The sequence below is a fragment of the Stegostoma tigrinum genome, chromosome 32 (genome assembly GCF_030684315.1).
Source record: "Stegostoma tigrinum isolate sSteTig4 chromosome 32, sSteTig4.hap1, whole genome shotgun sequence".
NCBI classification, from domain to species: Eukaryota; Metazoa; Chordata; class Chondrichthyes; order Orectolobiformes; family Stegostomatidae; genus Stegostoma; species Stegostoma tigrinum.
This window is the reverse complement of record NC_081385.1, coordinates 12,655,803-12,679,101: the sequence shown is the minus strand read 5'-3', so window position 1 is coordinate 12,679,101 and position 23,299 is coordinate 12,655,803. Positions and strand designations below refer to the sequence as shown.

General features: G+C 41.9%; 1 protein-coding gene and 1 long non-coding RNA gene across 2 annotated transcripts in view; one reads left to right on the top strand and one right to left on the bottom strand.

The window, feature by feature from the left end:
- LOC125467029 (uncharacterized protein C11orf52 homolog) overlaps window positions 1–21,259 on the bottom strand; it is a 27,534-nt gene extending 6,275 nt beyond the window's left edge. Inside the window, exons 1-3 of the mRNA XM_059638972.1 lie at window positions 21,157–21,259; window positions 20,702–20,888; window positions 3,549–3,589 (exon numbers count right to left, since the gene is read on the bottom strand). Of these exons, the coding sequence (XP_059494955.1) occupies window positions 3,549–3,589; window positions 20,702–20,733 (73 nt within the window). The 5' untranslated portion in view covers window positions 20,734–20,888; window positions 21,157–21,259. The remainder of the gene's footprint in view (window positions 1–3,548; window positions 3,590–20,701; window positions 20,889–21,156) is intronic.
- On the top strand, window positions 20,409–23,299 carry LOC125467030 (uncharacterized). Its single transcript, XR_007250546.2, has 2 exons — window positions 20,409–20,674; window positions 20,840–23,299. It is a non-coding gene; the product is annotated as an uncharacterized LOC125467030 (long non-coding RNA).

Sequence of the window (23,299 nt, the reverse complement as noted above, 5' to 3'; positions counted from 1 at the left end):
CCTCAGCAGTCACCGTCCAGTATGGAGTGGCAGGTGGGTTTAAGAGAAACAAGGCTAGGGCTGTGCAGCGCTAAACGTGACAGTAGTAATTACACTGGATGTCAGGCCTAACAGCACAGTGTTAGAGAAGCATTTGGAGCTGGTGACAGCTGAGCGGGTTAGACCTCTCAGTTTAGGATTCCAGAAATTCTACACACAGCTTGGTTTTTGAGATGGGGAGAAAGCAGCATTTCCTGCAGTGTCTTCACCTCCCACTACAGACAGATGGGCAGGCGGGCCAGAGAGACAGAGACACACAGACATAGTAGGGGTAACTAGTACAGACACTTGCTGCTGCTTCACTAAGGAAAATCAGACAAATGGCACAACACTGCATCAGGATAACAATCCTGTACTATAAACTGTTCAGACTGGCCAAAATCTAGACTGTTCAGAACAAAACCAGGCATTTGACCTCCCTCATCAGAAGTTTTGGCTCCTCTATTCAATTGAGGGTAAAAACAGACTTTTGCCCAGTTGAATGTGGAGCTCTTTTGGGTCATAAAATGTGTCACCATGTATTGACTGAAGTCAGACAATGATCTGCCAATCAATTTTTAGTCCTGTCTCCCAACAAGGATGGACATCGCTGAGGCTGTATATAATATCAGGGGCTCAAAGCACAAGGATTTGTCTAAACTCTTAAGCATCTAGGGAGTGGTGCTGCATTTTCAAGCACAAATATGTAACGTCACACTTCATTTGAAATGAAAGTATCGAGAATATAAACAAATTAATTCACCATCTAAGAAAATGTTTCAGGTTTGACAAATGCTCACAAGATGTTTTTCCAATTAGGGTTCTCTTGAATGTAATTACTGTAGCACTGATGCATGACCGTGGCAGGATATAGCTTCCTAACCTCTGGCATAAATAGAACACTCAAAATAAGACAGCTATTAATCATTCAGCAAGCATGTATTTTGTGAATGAATTGCTTCTTAGCAGAAACAAAAACAAACTGCTGGAGACATTCAGCAGGTCTGGCAGCATCTGTGGAGATAAAACAGCGTTAGCATTTCAGGTCCAGTGACACTTCTGCTAGACACAGTGGTCTGTTTTCTTTTAATTCTTACTGCACACATTTTTTGCTGAATTCAGAAACCATTCACCATCTCATTTTTGCACATTAGATAAAAGTTTTTAAAAAAAGCAAAGTCATATAATCCTACCAAACCATAGAGCTACTCTGTCAGAGACAGACAACTAATTGTGGATTAACCAGAAGGTCACACCACCTCAGGCAAAGGGAAGCATTCTATCTGAATGCATCACGGCTTGGTACAGCAACTGCTTTTCCCAGGACCATAAGAAACTACAGAAAGTTGTGAACACAGCCCAGTCCATTATGCAAGCCAACCTTCCATTCATTGACTCCATTTAAGTTTCTTGCTGCCTTGAAAAGGCAGCCGATATCAGTTGAGGAAGAGTAATTTGACCCAAATTATTAACTGATTTCCGTCCACAGACATTGCCAGACCTGCTGAGCTTTTCCAGCACTTTTTCTTTCAGAGACCCCTCCCACCCCAATTATAATCTCTTCCACCAGGCAGAAGATACAAGTGCTTAAACGCACAAAACAGGTTCAAGAATAGATTCTTCCCTGCTGTTAATAGACTTCTGAATGGACTTCTCAAATTTGATCTTGCTTTTTGTGCAATTTCTTTGCAACTGTAATTTTGTATTCCATGCACTGTTCAATCACCCTATGATGTTTGCATGTTATGATCTGCCTGTATTGCATGCAAAACAAAAACTTTTCAATATAGCTAGGTATTATGACAATAATAAAGCAAACCAAATGTTGAGAACAGCTGTTCTTTGTGGTAACCTCAGCCAGTGCAGGAATTGAATCCATGTTATTGGTGTCACTCTACATCATGAAATCGGCAATCAAGCCAACTGCGTTAACAGAAATTTTGTTCTCCATTTCAAAATCTCTGCTTGTCACCGCACAGAAATAATTTTGACTTTAGGTTGGATTAGCTGTATCACTCAACCTCAGCCATCTGGTCGTGCTGTTGAGCAAGGCAAGAACATGTCAACTATCCTAATTGATGCACAGTGACACCTAATGGCTAGATTAGGGATGACATGTTAGAAGAAACATTTTCATTATGACCGGTGAAAAATAACAGGTTTAAAACAGGCCCCAAGATGACTTTCCATATTAAGCAGAGGTTCACCTGCACATCTGCCAATGTGGTATACTGTATCCATTGTACCCGGTGTGGCTTCCTCTACATTGGGGAAACCAAGCGGGGGCTTGGGGACCGCTTTACAGAACACCTCCGCTCGGTTCGCAGTAAACAACTGCACCTCCCAGTCGCAAACCATTTCAACTCCCCCTCCCATTCTTTAGATGACATGTCCATCATGGGCCTCCTGCAGTGCCACAATGATGCCACCCGAAGGTTGCAGGAACAGCAACTCATATTCCGCTTGGGAACCCTGCGGCCCAATGGTATCAATGTGGACTTCACCAGCTTCAAAATCTCCCCTTCCTCCACCGCATCCCAAAACCAGCCCAGTTGGTCCGCTCCCCCCACTGCATCACACAACCAGCCCAGCCTGTCTCTGCCTCCCTAACCTGTTCTTCCTCTCACCCCAAGCCACACCTCCATCTCCTACCTACTAACCTCATCCCACCTTCTTGACCTGTCCGTCTTCCCTGGACTGACCTATCCCCTCCCTACCTCCCCACCTATACTCTCCTCTCCACCTATCTTCTTTTCTCTCCATCTTCGGTCCACCTCCCCCCCCCTCCCTATTTATTCCAGAACCCTCACCCCGTCCCCCTCTCTGATGAAGGATCTAGGCCCGAAACGTCAGCTTTTGTGCTCCGGAGATGCTGCTTGGCCTGTGTTCATCCAGCTTCACACTTTATTATTAAGCTCTAAAACAGGAACTCTCTTATCTCCATAGAGCTGGTGACTATTTGTTTTAAGAAAAAAAAGATTCGAAAGTATTAAACTTTCAGCAGACCAGGGAGCTTTCTTGTATAGTAAGTTTAAAATCACGAGAGATGACAGGTGAAGGTAGTCTAATCCAAGGGTCATCATGTCTCAGGCAAGCGGGGCAGTTGTAGAGGCATATCCTTTGTGGTAATTCAGCAGGAAGCTGAACCCATGCTGTTGGCATCACTCTGCATCACAAACTGGCCTTTCAGCCAACTGAGCCTAAGTACTGTACTAAGGGAAAGCACTTTCCCTTAGTACAGAAATGAGAGATCATCCCAGCACACTTCTCACTACTCTTAAAAACATTGGAAACAGGTCCACAATCCTAGAAAAACAGTGGTAATAACATGAACAACTATCAGCAGTAAGAGGTGAAGATGAATGATAAAGAAATACGGAAGTTGTAGAATCAATAATAGGCAACACAAGGTCATTAGCCCAAAATATCCTTATTTCACTTCTCAGATGCTGCCATATCTGAGTGTTTCCAGAATTTTGTTTTTTTAAAAAACAGAACAAACCAGTTGCTGTTAATCCTAAAACACTCACCTGTGCTGTTCTTTATTGATTTACTTTTTTTGGAACTTTTCCTGTTGGAGAAACACATTTAAGTTAGTTTGTCATTAGAGTGTTCTTCAAAAAAAGTTACATCAGTTCAGAGAACATAGGCAATGGAACCACAAGTTGTCCATTTAGTCTCAAGCAGGTCCATTGTTCAGTTAATGAGAGTCAGAGTTAAACAGCACAGAAGCAGATCTTTTAGTCCACCTCAAAAATGCTAACCAGATATCCTAAAATGATAATCCTATTTGCCAACATTTGGCCGATATTCCTCGGAACCTCTCCCATTCATCTACCCATCCAGGTGCCTTTTATACGTTTTAATTGTACCAGCCTTCACCTCCTCTGACAACTCATTCAATGCATGCCATCACCCTCTGCATGAACCAACCTTGGGTCCCTCTTAAATCTTTCCCCTCTCACCTTAAACCTTTGCTGTCTAATTGTGGACTCCCTATCTTGGGGAAGGCACCTTGGCTATTCAACCAATCCATGGCCCTCAATTTTATTAACCTCTACATAAGGGTCACCCCTCAGTCTCTGATGCTCCAGGGAAAATAGCCCCAGTCTATTCAGCCTCTCCCTATAGCTCAAACCCTGGCAACATTGTTCTAAATCCTTTATGTAGCCTTGCAAGTTTCACAGTATATTTCTATAGCAGAGAGACCAGAATTGAACATCCTATTCCAAAAAATGGCCTAACCAATGTCCTTTACAGCTGCAATATGACCTTCCAACTTCCATTCCCAATGCACTGATCAGTAAAAGGTAAGCATACCAAATGCCTTCTTCACTACTTTGTCTACTTGATGGCTGATCATCCTCTCAATGCAGTTTCTTACACCATGCCTGCACTCCTCTAATAGATTTCTGTCCTAGATGTACTCCGTGACAGAGCCTCTACAAGCAACTCTGGTACAGAAATCCAACGATGCACTGCACTCCAGAAATTCCACCTCACCTCAATCGGCTACCTCTTATTTCGAGACTGTGTCCTTTGGATCTAGGCCGGTGTCCAATTAGGGGAAATATCTTTGAGATTTACCCTCTATGATAGATCATACTGGTGGTAATTTTACTTTCACTTTTGTGGGTTGCATTGGGGATGTTGCAGTCAGTGGTAAATTCGCACGTTAACACTCTGGGCCCCAGGAAGATGTCAACACTTGGACCATAAATTGCAAGGATTGGAAAAGGACTTTGTTTCCTTCTGGAGCCCACAGGAGCACTCCAGCTTGTCACATAGGACTGTACAAGACATTCAGCGTAACTAATCCATGCTGGCAATTATGCTCCATTCCAGCCTCACATTTTTAATATCTAAAAATCAGTCTAACTAGATAATTCCATGTTTGCTCAACTTTCTCAAAAATTCACTTTATCCACTCCCTGCAAGTTTCATATTCTTATTACTCCTTGGATAAAGGCGTTGTTTCTTAATTCCCTATTAGATTGCTTGGTGACCATCTTAAGTTGATGTGTGGAACATTTAATTATGTTCCTCCACAAAAGAACAAACATTCTCTGTATTACCTTTCACAAACTTCCCTAATTTTAAAAGCCCTCCATTAGATTACCACTCAGCTGTTTCATTTCAAAAGAGATGGCACCCATCCTCTCAAGCCTTTCTGGACATCTAAGTTGTATGAGGCAGTTTCTGAAAGGGTTAATGCTGAACACTGCAATGAGCTCCACCCATATGCTGTCATAAGGATGGAGGGCGGAAAAGTAGGACAATTCTGCATCTCAAAGATGATAAACTTATCATTTAGTCTCCCTTTGTCTCAGTAACAATATCTACTACACTAATGTAATATGTAATTGAATGACACTATCATGTGATAAACCACATCTTATTTAAGAGAAGACTCTTGTCAGACTACCTAGTGGTTTTTCTTCACTACATGAAAGGAAGCAGGCCTTGTAGAATGCAATCTTAAAAAAGAAAGGAAGATCGTGGCAGCAATCTATCTTTGTGGTGACAAAGAGTCCAATGAGCTCATATGACGTAGTGCCAGGAGTCTTTATCAGAGGGTCTAGTTTAATCACACCGTTACTATCATGTATATCCACAAATTTCTAGCATCATCCTGGTAAATCTCTGCATTCTCTCACTATCCTTTTTCATAACATATGGAGGCCAGGACTCAAGTGTAGTCCAACCAAAGTTTGAGACATTTAGCATAACTTACCTAAATTTCAAATCTATCCCTTGAGAAATAAAGCCCAGGGCTTTGTTTCTTTTAAAAAAAGAAAAATGGCACAGCTTTTGGTGATTTACTTATTTGTAAATGAAAAGATTCCTTTACATTATCTAGTCTTGCCCACAAGGAGATTTAACATAGCTGGGCTGCTCTGAACAATCTTGCAGTAAAGTTGACATAGTGGAGAAGCCAGGACAGCTTCTCCATTCCCTGCTTTAGGTTAACTATTTATTCTCCCATGGGATCTGGGCATCACTGGCAAAGCCAACATTTGCCCATCCCTAACTGCCTTTGAACTGAGTGGCTTGCATTGACTCTTTAGCTGCCCTCTGAAATGGCAAATCACATTACCACCGGTCTGGAGTCATACATTGGCCAGACAGGGCAAGAATGGTGGATTTATTTTCATATAAAAAAGGCACAGAATTAATGAATCAGATGAGATTTTGTAAAGAACAAAAAAAAAATTTGTCACTTTTCCCCCCACAGTTCCCAGATGTCCAAGTTCTTCAAGGACCGCAACTTTCCCCCCCATAGTGATCGACAACGCCCTTGACCGCGTCTCCCGTATTTCCCGCAACACATCCCTCACACCCCGCCCCCGCCACAACCGCCCAAAGAGGATCCCCCTCGTTCTCACACACCACCCCACCAACCTCTGGATACAACGCATCATCCTCCGACACTTCCGCCATCTACAATCCGACCCCACCACCCAAGACATGTGTCCATCCCCACCCCTGTCTGCTTTCCGGAGAGACCACTCTCTCCGTGACTCCCTTGTTCGCTCCACACTGCCCTCCAACCCCAGCACCTTCCCCTGCAACCGCAGGAAAAGCTACACTTGCCTCCACATCTCCTCCCTCACCCCTATCCCAGGCCCCAAGATGACATTCCACATTAAGCAGAGGTTCATCTGCCAATGTGGTATACTGCATCCACTGTACCCGGTGTGGCTTCCTCTACATTGGGGAAACCAAGCGGAGGCTTGGGGACCGCTTTGCAGAACACCTCCGCTCAGTTCGCAACAAACTACTGCACCTCCCAGTCGCAAACCATTTCCACTCCCCCTCCCATTCTTTAGATGACATGTCCATCATGGGCCTCCTGCAGTGCCACAATGATGCCACCCGAAGGTTGCAGGAACAGCAACTCATGTTCCGCCTGGGAACCCTGCAGCCTAATGGTATCAATGTGGACTTCACCAGTTTCAAAGTCTCCCCTTCCCCCAACGCATCCCTAAACCAGCCCAGTTCATCCCCTCCCCCCACTGCACCACACAACCAGCCCAGCTCTTCCCCTCCACCCACCGCATCCCAAAACCAGTCCAACCTGTCTCTGCCTCCCTAACCAGTTCTTCCTCTCACCCATCCCTTCCTCCCACCCCAAGCCGCACCCCCATCTACCTACTAACCTCATCCCACCTCCTTGACCTGTCCGTCTTCCCTGGACTGACCTATCCCCTCCCTACCTATCTTCTTTTCTCTCCATCTTCGGTCCACCTCCCCCTGTCTCCCTATTTATTCCAGAACCCTCACCCCAACCCCTCTCTGATGAAGGGTCTAGGCCCGAAATGTCAGCTTTTGTGCTCCTGAGATGCTGCTTGGCCTGTGCTCCTGAGATGCTGCTTGGCCTGCTGTGTTCATCCAGCCTCACATTTTATTATCTTGGATTCTCCAGCATCTGCAGTTCCCATTATCACTGAATTTGTCATCAACATTTACTTTCAATTCCAAATGCTATTAGTTTGAATTTAAAAATTCCACCTACTGTTGTGGTGCGATATAAACACAGAGCACTAGCCCAAGCCTCTGGATTAGAAGTCAGTGACATTACCACTATGCTACCACCTCCCCTAAAGTCTTGCCCAATACATGATTAGAGTCCAATCTGCATTTAAACGGAATAGAGATAATGGGAACTGCAGATGCTGGAGAATCCAAGGTAACAAAGTGTGGAGCTGGATGAACACAGCAGGCCAAGCAGCATCTCAGGAGCACAAAAGCTGACATTTTGGGCCTAGACCCTTCATCAGTGCCTCATCAAGCTCTGATGAAGGCCTAGGCCCGAAACATCAGCTTTTGTGCTCCTGAGATGCTGCTTGGCCTGCTGTGTTCATCCAGCTCCACACTTTGTTATCTTGCATTTAAAAGGATTCTGCTCAGATCCTTCAGAGAGGTATCCTTGCTATCTACAATCCAAAAGTGTTAAAGTTAAAGACGAGACAGATAGAGAGCCCAAAAGTTCTGGTAGATCATCAAATGGAAATGTTAACTCTGTTTCTCTCTACAACTGATGCCATGTTTGCTGAGTATTTTCAGAACTTTTTCCTGTAGTTATGGTAACTTTTGTTGCATTTTCTCAACGTTATAACAGTGCCAACGCTTCTCAAAACACCCAAGCAACATGCTGGGAGGTCTTGCAAAGATGAAAAACTGTCAAAGCAGGTTCACTTTTTTTACTTCCGCAAACATCAAGTAGTTTTAAGCTGCTGTGACATCAGCCTTGATGAGAGAGCACAACAGCCTTGTTTTCACTGTAGCTGATGGCCAGCAATTTACTAGGATAAATTTAAACTTGCTGCATATTCATCAATTGAGATTAAATCTTGCCGTTCCTCTAGACACTGCAATAATGCCAAATTGGTTGTCTAAATGCATTAAAGGTTGAGGGGGATAAATGGAGAAGGCAGCCAACAGCTGACAAGCTACAGCAAAAGCCAAGAACATATTTTTGTTGGAGTAAATATTATATTACAAAATAAGATGTTGTTATTCAAATAACAGTAAGTGTGTATTTAGGAGTGAATTGAGCATTCGATTAAGGGAACAAGAATTTGAGCACATTCTACAGCCTCGGGACATTTCAGTTACTTTATGGCCAGTGAAGTAATTTTAAAATATACTGCTGTGATGTGTGAAACACATCTGTCAATTTAAACACAGGCAGGTCCCAGAGTAATGATAATGACCAGATATTCTGATTCTAATGAGACTGGATGAAGGATAAATATTGGCCAGGACAAAGAGGACACCCCTGTTCTTCCATAAAATGTGTAATGTAAACTTCATGTCCACCTACAACAGCAGACGTTAGACAGGACCTTTGTAACTTCACAGCAGCACAATTGGAAAAATATTTCTATTTGATAGGAATAGATACTGAACTTTGGTCATGTTCTAAACTTTGCAATTTGAAGAGATGGGAGTTGAGAATCCATTTAAAAAGCGTAAGGGAAGTCCATAAAAGGACTTTCTCCCCCCGGGCCACACTGAGTTCAAAGTGACTGTACCCGACATCAAATCAGCATCTGACCAAGTGCAGTATCAAACAGTACAAGCAAAACTGGAGTGATTGGGAATGGGTGGCAGGGGGATGCTCCCCATTGTCTGGTGTCATACCTAGCACAAAAAGGAATATAGTCGTGGTTTTTGAAGGTTAATCATCTCAATCCAAGGACATCTGTGCAGGAGTTCCTTGCAGTGGTGTCCTAAGCTCAAACAGCTTCAGCTGCTTCAATGACCTTCCCTCAATCATGAGGTCAGAAGAAGTGGAGATGTTGATGTTAGACAACAGTCAGTGCTATTCACGATTCCTCAGATAATGAAGTATTCAGTGTCCAAACGCAGCAAGACCTGGACAACATCCAGGCTTCAGCTGCAGAGTGGCAAACACATTTGCACCACAGGAACATCATTAGAAAGTCTAACCATTAACCCTTAATGTTCAAAGGCATTAGCATTGCTGAATTCCCCACAATCAGGAATCCTCAGAATGACATTGACCACAATTGAATTGGACCAGCCCCAAAGTCACATTGCTAAGAGGAGGTCAAAGGCTAAGGATTCTGCACGAATTTGCTCACCACCTGTCTCCCCAAAGCTTGTCCACAATCAACAAGGCACTAGTCATTTTCCCAGTGCCTGGAGGGTGCATCGCCAACACCACAAGAAGCTTGACACTACACAGGACAAAGGTTACCCACTTGGTTGGCACCCATTCACTGTCAGCATTCACTTCCGTTAATGGACAATATCAGCAATGTGTACCATGTACAAAAGGTACACTACAGTAAGATTCCTTCAACAGAACCACTTAGCAGGATTAGGATTCATGGGAACTGCATCACCTGCAAGTTCACCTTCATTACCACAACATGGGTACCCCAACACCAAGGGTTGCACTAGTTCAAGACGGCAGCTAACTGACCATCACTTTCTCCTGAGCAACTAGGGATAGACAATAAATGCTTGAAGATCCATACCCAGTGAATGAATATAAAAGAAAAAAAATTCAAGTTGGTGGTGACATCGAGCGATAATGCAAAGTAACATTATGTGGAAAAGATTGGCAGCATGAAGCAAAACCTGGACAAGTGGATGTGATGACAAATGGCAGTACGATAATGTGAACGAATATGAGCAGGCACAATGGCACAGAAATCAAGGAACTCAGTTAGGTATTGACTGTTGGCAAAGGTAAAAAGTCAATATTGACAAGTGGTCCATCCAGGACGTTTCATTATGAATTAAAACCAATCAGTTGTCACGTGCATAAACGTGTACATATAAAATAATTCGAATATTCCATGAATTTGAGAATGCTTTGAAAATTATCAGGTGCGTCAACGAGGAAATCAAAAGTGAATTTCAGGGATTCCACGTGGGATTATAGGAATTATCATTCAGCTTACATTTGGCATAAAGAAAGAATTGAGACTTTAAACTGTTAAATGCTAGAGTCATTAGAGTGCTACAGCATGGAAGAGGCCCTTCAGCCCTGTTTCCATACTTGTCATCAAGTACTTATCTATTCTAACCCTCATTTCCAAACACTTGATCCACATCCTTGTATTCTACGATGCTTGAAGTGATCATCTAAACAGTTCTAAAATGATACAGAAAGTGTTGATCAAGTTTTGATCTGAATTCCTAGAACTTTGCAGAAAACTAGTATCCAAGAATTCCCACGTTGCACCTGTGACAACACTAAATTAAGTTTCACGTTGAATGCAATAATTAATGTTTAGGTTGGACAGCAAGGATATCTTTACCAAAGGCTTTTTGAAAATGCGAAGTAAAGTGCCATTCACATTTGATTAATGACAAAGATTAGGTCACATAGGGTCAGATGATAAATAAGTTTTTTTAAAAAATTCTTTCATGGGTTTTTCAGCATCACTGGCAAGGCCAGCCTTTGTTGTCCATCCTTGACAGCCTTTGGGAAAGTGGTGGCAAGCTGCTTCTTGAACCACCCCACTGCAGTCCATCTGATATCAGGATGGTACATGACTTTGGGTAAAGGGAAAGGCGTTTGGAAAGTCAGTCTTTATTTCAAAGGGAATGCAGTATAAAAATAGGTCTTGTGACCACAATACAACCGTACAGTTTGCAGCTCTAACCCGTATTGAAGGAAAAAGGCACACACTAGCACTGGAGGCAACCCAAAGGCGGCTGACTAGATTGATCTGCATTTTTCTTGGGGGGTTGGGGGGGGATTTACTTATGAGAAGAAATTGCCTAGGTCAGGCCTGCACTCAGTTTGAGAGGTGACGTTATTGAAACATACAAGATTCTTAGGGAATCTTGACAAGAGTAGATGCAATGAAGTTGTTTCCTCTCACAGAAGAGTACAGGACCAGATGGCATGACTTTTGAATAACAGAATGCATATCTAAGCCAGAGATGAGAAGAAACCGCTTCTTTAAAGTGGTGAATCTGTGAAATTCATCATTGGAAAAGGTTGTTCAGGCTGGTCAAGCATACTTAACACTGAGATACACTGATTTTAACTCCGTAATGGAATCGGGGGTTGCTAGGGAAAATGGTAAAACGTAGATTTGAGGATTATCAGGTCATCTATGATCTCAAAATAGCAGAGCACACAATGGGCCAAATGGGCAAAGTCTTCTCTCCTATTGTCTTGTGGTTATAGTGGAGGGAAACTTGCAATTGGTAATGATCCCTGTACCTGTTGCCCTTGTGACTACGTGGCAGAGGTCATGAATTTGGACGGTACTGTCAAAGGATATTTACTGAGTTGCTGCATTGCATCTTGAACATAACATTGTCAGTGTGCGCTAGCAGAGGTGATAAATGTTTAAGGTGATGCATGGAAAGCTGATTAAGTAGTGTTCTTTGACCTGGATAGAATCACGAGTATTGTTGGAGCTACACTCATGTAGGGTAGTGTACTTCACATTACACTGATTATGCTTGTAAATGATGGGAGGGCTTTACAGAGTCAAGGTGAGTCACCTACCACAGATTTCCCGGTATCTGACCTGCTTCTGTCATTGAACCAGTTATTAAATACTACATCTGGTCAATATTACCCCCTATAAAGTGCTGATAGTGGAGGATTCAACAACAGGAATTCTGTTCAATGTCACAGAGAGATAGTTAGATTTCTACCTGTTGGAGAGAGTCATTGTCTGTCATTTGTACAGACTGAATGATACCTGACACATGTCAGCAAAATGGAAAGCCAAGTGTCAAAAAGATGTGGTGAACCATAGTAAGGGGACAGTCATCCAAAGACAGAAAGCAAATTTCCATAAGATTAGTGCTGAGAACACAATTATTCAGAATTTATATTATGATCTGGATATACAGTTTGCAGGTGATCATGAACCATATGGGTGGAGCTAATTGAAGTCAAATAGTGGAAAACATAATGCAGTAAGTTATTAGAAGAGTTGCAGATGGAACATTAGAGTAAATATAAACTTCACATTGATGAACGGAGTTAACAATAAGTCCAGTGAAGTCACTGAATTTGAAACATTAACTTTGTTTTCTTTCCACAGATGCTGCCAGACCTGCAGTTTCTCCAGCAATTTTGTGTGTTTCGGATCTCCAGTTCTATTTTGCTTGAATAAATGTGGTGATGCATCTTGTCGGTAAAATAGAATCACTTTGACCTTAGAAAATTAGTACCAAAACAAAAAAGGTAGTAAAGCAAAAAAAAGGGACCTCGTGAAACAGAAGAATAAATCACTAAGAGCTACAACAAAATGCATAATAATACTACAGAGCACTTGGATTTATTTCTAAGAGTACAGAATTTATGTTAACATGTTAGATTTATATAGGACCCTGGTAGGGCCTCACAGAGTAGCATAATTTTGACAGGTAACTAGTAACCAAATAAAATAATACAGCACTTCACAACATTTTTACCAACACATTATCCGGAAATCTCTGCTGAGAAGTTGGGCTTTCATCTTTTACCCAAAAAACAGCAAAAAAAAACCAAGAGAGCAACATGAATATCAGATGATGAAGGGTCTAGGCCCGAAACGCCAGCTTTTGTGCTCCTGAGATGCTGCTTGGCCTGCTGTGTTCATCCAGCCTCACATTTTATTATCTTGGAATTCTCCAGCATCTGCAGTTCCCATTATCTCTGAATATCAGATCTGATAGCCACAACGTTATGATACTAGACAAGGGGTGCAAACTAATTGAGTGACAAATTGATCCCTCCAGAGCAGATACAAAATTTAAATTAGATTAAGTAAATAACTTGCAATTAAAAACCAGCATCAGTAGTCACGACCGAGGAACTACCAAATTGTTTTTTTAAAAAGAATGCATCTGACTCATTAATATCCTTTAGGAATCTGCAATCCTTATCTTGTCTGACCGATGTGACTGCATATTCTGACTGACCACTCAAGTGGCACAGCAATCTCTGTAGTTGCATTTAAGGTGGCTCACCATTGCCCTTAAAGGAAATTAGGGATGGGCAATAAGTGCTCTCTTTGCCAGTGACATCCAAATATTATTTTTTTTTTACATTCCATAATGTTGGCATCATTCTTTAGCTCATGGAACTATTTTTCCCCCTCATGGACAAAACATGAATATTCCAAACTCGCTCCACAGGAAGCTAATTAGCAAATGCATTGCCTCCAGCTTCACAGGATTAATTCACAGAGGAATATGCTGCACAATTGAACCCATATTTTGTATTTCTTTTTGCCTAATTAACTTTAACCAATTCATTTTAACATACGGTATAATCAGGATACGTTGTAAAGACCCATGGGATATGACTTATAGAACATAGAACATAGAACATAGAACAGTACAGCACAGAACAGGCCCTTCAGCCCACAATGTTGTGCCGACCATTGATCCTCATGTATGCACCCTCAAATATCTGTGACCATATACATGTCCAGCAGTCCCTTAAATGACCCCAATGACCTTGCTTCCACAACTGCTGCTGGCAACACATTCCATGCTCTCACAACTCTCTGCGTAAAGAACCTGCCTCTGACATCCCCTCTATACTTTCCACCAACCAGCTTGAAACTATGACCCCTCGTGCTAGCCATTTCTGCCCTGGGAAATAGTCTCTGGCTATCAACTCTATCTATGCCTCTCATTATCTTCTATACCTCAATTAGGTCCCCTCTCCTCCTCCTTTTCTCCAATGAAAAGAGACCGAGCTCAGTCAACCTCTCTTCATAAGATAAGCCCTCCAGTCCAGGCAGCTTCCTGGTAAACCTCCTCTGAACCCTCTCCAAAGCATCCACATCTTTCCTATAATAGGGCGACCAGAACTGGACGCAGTATTCCAAGTGCGGTCTAACCAAAGTTTTATAGAGCTGCAACAAGATCTCACGACTCTTAAACTCAATCCCCCTGTTAATGAAAGACAAAACACCATATGCTTTCTTAACCACCCTGTCCACTTGGGTGGCCATTTTAAGGGATCTATGTATCTGCACACCAAGATCCCTCTGTTCCTCCACGCTGCCAAGAATCCTATCCTTAATCCTGTACTCAGTTTTCAAATTCGACCTTCCAAGGTAACCATTAGTCAGGACCTGCAATTTGTGAAGTGAGCCAGATTGTGGAATACAAATCACAAAGAATACATTTATTTATTCCCATGGTTAAGTGATGAAGAATCAAACCTAAAAAAATTGAAGTTTCACTGTTTCTATGAGGAAAAAAAAGAAGAGGAAACAGCCAACATATTTCAATTGAATTCCAGTGGGGAAATACCTTTTAACAATGCTTTGCAACATGGCCGTCCACCCTCAAGCCTTCCAAATACCTGCCTTCTCAGTCATGCCTTTGATTTTCTTTCTTGGTGACCCCGTAGTCCTACTTTTGTTTGTCCTTCTTCAGCATTCACCTTTCCCTTATCCAAAGCTTTGAAAGATGTTCTTTTTAAGTGCAGAATGTCCAAATGCAAATGGTTGTTGTTTAACATATTTAGAGCAATGGCATGGAGGTTTTTGCATTTGATATAGCTGGACATTTTCTTAAGCCAGTTGCACTGTCAAAGGGGGAATGGTCATTGCTTGGTGGCACTCAAACAAAGAATTAACAGGTGTCACTAAGTAGCTTAGCGCTAAGACAACAGTTCCTTTTGTTTATTTTTAGGTGCAATTAGCTCAAATTTCAGATATAGCCTGTAAGCAACGCTCTGCATTCACATAGCACCTTGAACATACTGGAATGTTCCAAGGCACTTCACCGTAATCCACTAGAAGACAACAAATACGCAGATATTAGGACAGATGACAAAATCTTTGATTTAAGTAGCGAGTATTAAGAGGTGGTAGAGCACGGTGGCTGAGTAGTTAGCACTGCTGCCTCACAGTGCCAGGGACCTAGGTTTGATTCCACCCTCAGGCAGCTGTCAACGTGGAGTTTGCACACATGTCTACAGGCATTTCCTCCAGGTGTTCCACTTTCCACCCATAGTCCAAAGATGTGCAGGATGGGTGGACTGGCCATGCTTAATGGGCAGTAGCGTCCAGGGATGTGCAGGCTAGGTGGGTTAGCCATGGGAAATGCAGTGTTACAGGGTTTTCTTTTGGGGAGGGGTGCAGAGTGCTCTTCAGGGGGTCTAGATGGGCTGAATGGCCTGTTTTCATACTATAGGAATCCTATGAATATGTTTTAAAAAAAAGGAGGGAGGTGGGTGGAAATTTCAGGAGAAAAATGTTACACCTCTGGCATTCATCAACTGAAAACACGGCCAAACAGATACCATGAACCTTGAACTTAATAGATGTTGTCATACCAGTCAGGGCAGTTTCCACAATAAGTAGTGAATTATTGTTAAAAACTTTTCAGCAGCTATTTTGGGAATATAGTTAGCTTCAGTAACAGTGACCATAACAACCATCATACAAATACACAAAATAGGAACAGAAGCAGACCAGTCCACCTCATCATCCAATACAATCATAGTGAATTGATTTCTGCTTTGAATTTCTCATTACCATCCACCCCGATTACCCTGCCCAACATGAATTTACTTTGGCCTTAAAATGAATGACCTTGCCTCCTCTGCCTCAGGCAGAGTGTTCCAAGTCACAACTCAAAGAAAATTTCCTCTTCTGTTCCAAAAGGGCAAGCTCATTATTAATAGATTCTTCTGAGTTTTGGAACTGACTCAAGAGGAAACATCCTCTCCATATCCACCAGGGTCTTATACACTTTAATGAAGTTACCCCCTCATTCTTCTAAACTCCAGAAGTAAGGATAGCCTGTCTAACTTTCCCTCAAGGCAACTCAGTCATGTTAGATAATCCATCTAGTGAACCTCCTCCGAATCATCTCCAATGTTTTTACATTCTTCCCTACATAAGGATGCTAGAACTGCATTCATTTCTGAAGAAGGGTCCAGACCTGAAACATCAGCTTTCCTGCTCCTCTGATGCTGCCTGGCCTGTGTTCAGCCAGCTCTACAGCTTGTTATCTCTGACTCCAGCATCTGCATTTCCTACTATCTATTTTATGCAGTGAGGGGTGTCACCAACACCCCACTGAAACATAGCATCCTTACTTTTATGTTAAATTCCTCTTGTAGTGAAACAATAGCATTCATATGCCTTCCTGATTACTGATGGTCATGATCATCCATCCTGTTCACTAATGTCCTTTAGGGAGGGTACCCTACCATCCTTAGACTACAGACCCACAGGAACAAGTTTATTTTTAACTGCTGCCTGAAATAATCCAGTAAGCCAATTAGGGATTGTCAAATGACTTTCCCAGTGATGCCCACATCCCAAGGATGAACAAAAGTTTACTTTGGACAGTTACATGGCATAACAACCTACAACCATCCCAAATTTGGCCCTAGCTATTGCTAATAGCACAGAAATATGGACAATTGGACCCACTCACATCCAGGGGGTAAAGTGTAATATCTCAGAAAAGTTATTAAAATGATAAGTGATGTAACTGCACACTTGTACTTCCTTCTAAATGAAGCATCAACCAAAAATTATTTGAAAGCAAATAGTCATAGAGATGTACAGCATGGACCATTTGGTCCAACTCGTCCATATTAACCAGATATTCTAAAATCAGCCTAGTCTAATTTTCAAGCATTTGGCCCATATTCCTCTAAACCCGTTCTATTCATAAACCCATTCATATGCCTTTTAAAGTTGGAAATTGTACTAGCCTCCACCATTCTTCTGGCAGCTCATTTCATATGTGCACCTCCCTGTGTAAAAATGTTACCCTTTTGGTCCTGTTAAGCCTTTCCCCTCTCATTTTAAACCTATGTCCTCTATTTTTAAGATTCATTTACACTAGAAGAAAGAGCGGGATTATTCACCCTATCCATGCCAGTCATGATTTTAGAAACTTCTATGAGGTCACTCACTCCTCAGCCTCTGAAGCTCCAGAGAAAATACCATTCTTGGGTTTGTTTGTAAAATTCACTAAACATACATTGATGGTGCTGCAAGTGTCTTTGGAAATGGCATGGAAGCATTTTATTTCCCTCATTTCAACATTACCGTGTTTTCTCCAAAAGTGGCAGTCAGGAGTTGACATATCAGGCAGGCAGTTTTTTTGATTAAATCCTTGTCTCCTATTTACTGCTTTTCTTTCTCCTCCCCCCACGTAATCATTAAATACATTAACAGTCAGAAACTCCTAGTTGTAAATATGGGAATGATACAGGATATAATTCATTATTGCAGTCTCACTAACACTCAAGGCAGCTGCAGTTGCAGCTCTAAGCACTTCAATAACAGCTGTTCTGTTCATGCACAAGTTGTATTATGCAGACCATTGTTCATTCAGATATCATAAATGATGGTCTGGTGGAATTCAATTTACAAATAAATGATCAGAGAAGTAAGGTCTAAAACTAACTCCATCAATTGAGCTATTAACATGCAATAACAGGCTCAATGGTACATACTTATTAAGTGAAGCTGAAGAATGCAAGTTCTGGAGGCATTTAAATTACCACAGTGACAAGTTGATACATACAAATATTTTGTGTAAAGAAGGGCAGTATTCAAGATAAGCCCAGTTCTAATATCAAGAAGTATAATGACGTTAAGGTGACTATTTTCATGTGCTGGCAGACAGACATTGTTATTTATACAAATGTGTATGTGTATTCAAATCATGTACATGAGAAAGGGGCTTTAAAACTACAAACATGAATGGATTCTGTTGGCAAAATTATGCTGTTACTCAATATTTAGTTTATCTTTTTCTTGATAATACAAGAAACACATTCAAGGTCAGTATTTGCAGGAATAGAGTTTTTTTTTCCCCAATAAGGATTAAGAATTTTTTGGACAGTTTGTTCTAAGCAAGATTCCGGCTCTCAAACATGCTTTGCTATTTGAGTCGACCTTGTCTGATCTATAACATCAATGTCATTTTCCTGCATCGAGACCATACGGTGCAGGAGCAGAAGTAGGCCACTTACCCCACTGCATCTGCTTCACCATTCTGAGATCATGTCTGATCTGATAATCCTCAATGCCACTTTCCTGCCTTCTCCCCATAACCCTAGATTCCTTTTAAAAGAATCTCCCTCAGCCTTGAATTTACTTAACAACCCAGCCTTCACAGCAGCCTACAGAAACGCATTCCACTGATTCATGACCTTGAAAAAAAAACTCCTCCTCATCTGTCTTAAGTGGTTAAACTCTTCCCCTGACACTATGCCCTGTGGTTCTAAACTGTCCCACAGCAGGAAATCAATATTTGCAGGAACACTTCCCCTTCCTCCCCCCCCCCCTCCCCCCACACCGCCACTGAGGGTCAAGATTTTTTTTGGACAGCTTGTTCAAAGCTATTCAAGGAACGGCATAGGACCTGGAAACTCCCACATGTGAAACCTGTACTGAAGACGCAGTTTCTTGATAAAAGAAGTGTCCTTTTACAGCCTTGCATTCTTCTAAACTCCAACGTGTACAGGCCCAAACTACCTAGTTCTGAAGGTGGTCAATGGACTTGAAATGCTAACTCTGCTTTCTCTTCACAGCTGCCATCAGACCAGTTGAGCTTTTCCAGGAATTTCTGCTTTTAGTTATCCAATCTCTCCTCATAAGGAAATCTCTTCATACTCTGGAACAACCTGGTGAAGCTTCTCTGGACTGTCTCTTTCCTCAGATAAAAAAAGGACCCAAAACCGTTCACATTGTTCCAGCTGTGGTCTGACTAGTGCCTTGTCTAGTTTAAGATAAACCTCTACTTTTATACTTCATTCTCTTTGAATGAAAGAAGAAAATTCCATTTGCTTTCCTTAGTACCTATTGACCTGTATGCTATATACTAGCTTCAAGGTTCGTGCAAGGTTCAAGAACTCCCATAGTCTTTTTTTAAAAAAAAGTCTTCCTCCATTCATCCTGCCAAAGCTCATAACATCACATGTTCCCTACATTATATTCCATCTGCCCATTGCTACGTTCCCCAATATTTTAATATTTAAAAATCTATCCATCTGACTTGAAATTACTCAATGGCTGAGCTTGCATGGTCCTCTGGGGTACAGAATTCCAAGTGTTCACCACCCTCTGAAGGGATTCCTCCTTGATTGTGCCAAATAGCCCACCCTTCACGTAGAAACTTTGTCCCCCATTCTGACATCCCAAACAGGAAAATTATTCTCGATGTACCTAGAAATTAGTAAATTTTTGTAAGTTTCAATTACAGCCTTCAAAAAGGAAAGGGGAAAAAAAGAGACAGATTAAGGAATTCTTTGAGAATGTGCCAGAAATCCCCAGTTAGCTCAGTAGGCTTGAATGCTGATTAGCAATGCCAACTGTGTGGGTTCAATTCCTGAAAACAGCTGAGGTTACTATGAAGTCCCAACTTCTCAACCTCTCCCCTCCCCCAAGGTGTGGTGCCCCTCAGATTAAACCACCAGTACACATGGACTCTCATTTAGAGAGAGTGTCAGAGTACCACCGGGTTGCTACGGCAACTTTATCTTCACTAACCAGTCAGAAAGTTTGTCCAACATTTCAGAAACATATGAAGATCATGTTTCTTTTGGCAGAGAAGGAATCCAGTGTCTGTGTCTCTGTGTTGGAGAGCCTTCCTCCCTCATTCTCCCATGTCGATCCCAAATTCCTTACATTGTTGTCATCCTGACAAGCTAGGAGCAGTAACCAGGCAGGCTGGGATTCATTGCCACGAATAAGTTAGTTAATTACAGTTTCACTCCTCCCAAAAACCCCAGTTTTAAAACTAGCTCTAAACAACAGCTGACTGTATAAAACTACAGACGAATTCACTTTCCCTCACACGTCCCTTCAAGTTGTCAGAGATATATTGTCCCAGATCACGGATACTTTCCAATGGGAAAAAAAATCCCATCGCTCGAAACAAAATTATATCTTACTTCCCCACCCGCCCAAAATTATCTGTCTAGTGAGAGACAGTTTAGATATTTTTAAAAGGGTGAGTCGGGGCGGATCAGTGAATCGAGTCCAGAAAAGCTTTAAAATAAAAACGCAACAAGTTCGAGCAAAGAGGTAGATCCCCCCAACGCAGGCGCAAGATCCACCAGGAAATACAAAACAAATAGAAGCAAAGGAGACAGCAAGATTAGTTTTCACCGGAGGGTCAGCCGGTGGCTGGAGCGGTCCAAGCTACGGCTTCGAGAATTGTGGAAGTAAGTTTGAGAAAGAGCGAGCCTTACCTGGTTGCGCAGAGCCGGAGGACGTTCCCCATTGCAGCCTCCGCGCTGCGCCATGAACTCTCCCCTCTGCAGTTACGCGTCAATTGCACGGACTATAAGTTTGCGACTACCCGCATTTCCTTATTTACTCTCGATCAGGTTCTGGCACCGGGACAGGTGAAAGCAAGGCGGACGGTGAATTTAGCACCTACAAAAGGTGCAAAGCAAGCCAGAAAGTAGCGAAGATACTACCATATATTTACAACACACACAAAAAAAAATTAAACTTTCAGGTATTTGGCGTTTCCACCCTGAACTTCCATGATTGATATTTAGTTCTTTTAGCTGACGGACACCGTGAGGCGGGTTTTTAAATGTTGCCTACACCCTTTCAGTATCTCAACTCAATGTACAAGTAGGGGACAGTAGAATGAACCTATAAAAGCAGAGTATCTGGGTTGTGAACTTTATCTAACCTTCGATTTCTTTCAGGTTTATTAATCGCTTCTTTTCAGCAGAGGGCAAAGTCTTCTCTCGAGTCGATTGGGAGAAAACCAAAGACTGCAAACTCCTCTCGGGCGTAAAGCTAAGTTGTATCTATTTGGCCCTCTAGCGCCTGATCTTCAGTTTCACCGTGATCACTGAAACTCATTCCTTAACAACACGGAGTGTAGCTATACCAAATAAACTGCTCCAGTGGTTCAAAAAGCTGCCAAACCACCAACCATCACAAGGGCAATAAATGTTCAGCCAATGACACTGACCTATATTAGCAGCTGTACCCAATTCTCGAATTTATATGTAAGCGATCCAATCGTGGCCAAATCTTTTCTATTATCGTCTCAGGATTCTATGCTCTTCTAACTGGGACCTGATTTGCAGTTCCACAAACTCTTTCTCTCTCTCTCTCTCTCTGCCTCACTTTGGCCTGTTCCTCCTAACTCTTTGGAATTCTTGCTATAAATATCTTCCTCTCCTTTAATATCCTCCTCAAAACTCAGGGTCCAGGTGTCATTTTCTTTAGCTTGTCAGCTTAGTGTCTCTGAATGCTTTTTTTGCACTGTAGGTGCCATATAATTGCAAACATGATTCAGCTGGTTCCATGCAGAGAGCCAAGCACAAAAACCCACTACAGTACTAAGGGAGGACTACACTGTCCTTCAAGTGATGTTAAGCCGAGACCCAGGCTACTTTCTCACCTGAACACAGCCGATCCCTTGGGACAATTTGTAGAACAGAGAGCGGGTGGTTTTTCCAGTGTCCTGGCCAATACCTATGCCTCAGTCAAAAATGACTAAAACAGACTATTTTGTTGTTCATTACATTGCTGTTAACAGGAGCTTGCTTTGTACAAATTGATTTCCACACCTGCTGCCTCACAAGAGTAACTGCTCTTCAAACAAGCACTTCATTGGTTGTAAAACACTCTGGGACATCCTGATGTTGTGAAAAGTGCATGATAGTGTGACAATACAATGCCTGGGTTTCAGAAGTTGATATGAATGGAAATAATGACTGAAATGTTTCACAAGTTGTTACACACTTGGTCGTGAGGGAATTCCAACAATGCAATTATAACCTCATTTTAAAGTTACAGCTAACATTTCCTTTGGAAACCTTGAAGTCATCACATCTTATCCTTATCTTGAGAATATATTAAAAGTGTTGTATCAAACATGTGGAATATTGCGTACAGTTTTGGACCCTTTGCTTGAAGAGAGATGGTTTTGCATTGAGTGCAGTTCAAAGAATATTCACTGGATTGGTTCTGAAGATGAGGATTTTTCTTATGAAAAGAGGTTGAGCAGTTTAGGCCTATTCACTCTGGAATTCAGAAGAATGAGAGATCTAGTTATGGTATATAGATGCTAAAGGGGGTTGACAAACTAGACATAGAGAGAATGTTTCCTCTTGTTGGCAATCTAGAATGCGAGGTCATAGTTTTAGGATAATGGGTAGCAGATTTAAAACAGAGATGAAAAGTAATTTCTTCTCTCAAAGGATTGTGAATCTGTGAAATTCACTACCCAAGAATGCAGTAGATGCTGGGATATTGAATACATTTAAGGAGGAGATAGACAGATAGACTTTTAATTAGTGATGGTTGAAGGGTTATGGAGAGTGAACATGAAAGTGAGTTGAGGCCAAGATGAGATCAGCCTTGACTGTATCAAAGAGTGGAGCAGACTCAAGGGGATGAATTGCCGACTTCTACTCCTAGTTGTTATAAACATATGTTTGTCAAACTTGTTAACTGTTTTTCTCACACATAGGTGATAACTAGAAGAAATGCTTTTGAAACTGAGTGCACTCATGCTGAGAGACGCCATTAAATGAGGAACATCCATATCTTGCAGGACCTCAATACTCAGGGAACCTGTTTCAGAGATAGTAGGAACTGCAGATGCTGGAGATTCTGAGATAACAAGGTGTAGAGCTGGATGAACACAGCAGGCCAAGCAGCATCAGAGGAGCAGGAAGGCTGACGTTTCGGGTCTAGACCCTTCTTCAGAAATGAAGAAGAAGACTCAGAGAACTTGTTTCCCTTTCAACACATTATTACCGTTTGAAGCCAGTTCCAAGGCATTACTGTAAATAAAATCTAAAATACATTGTCAA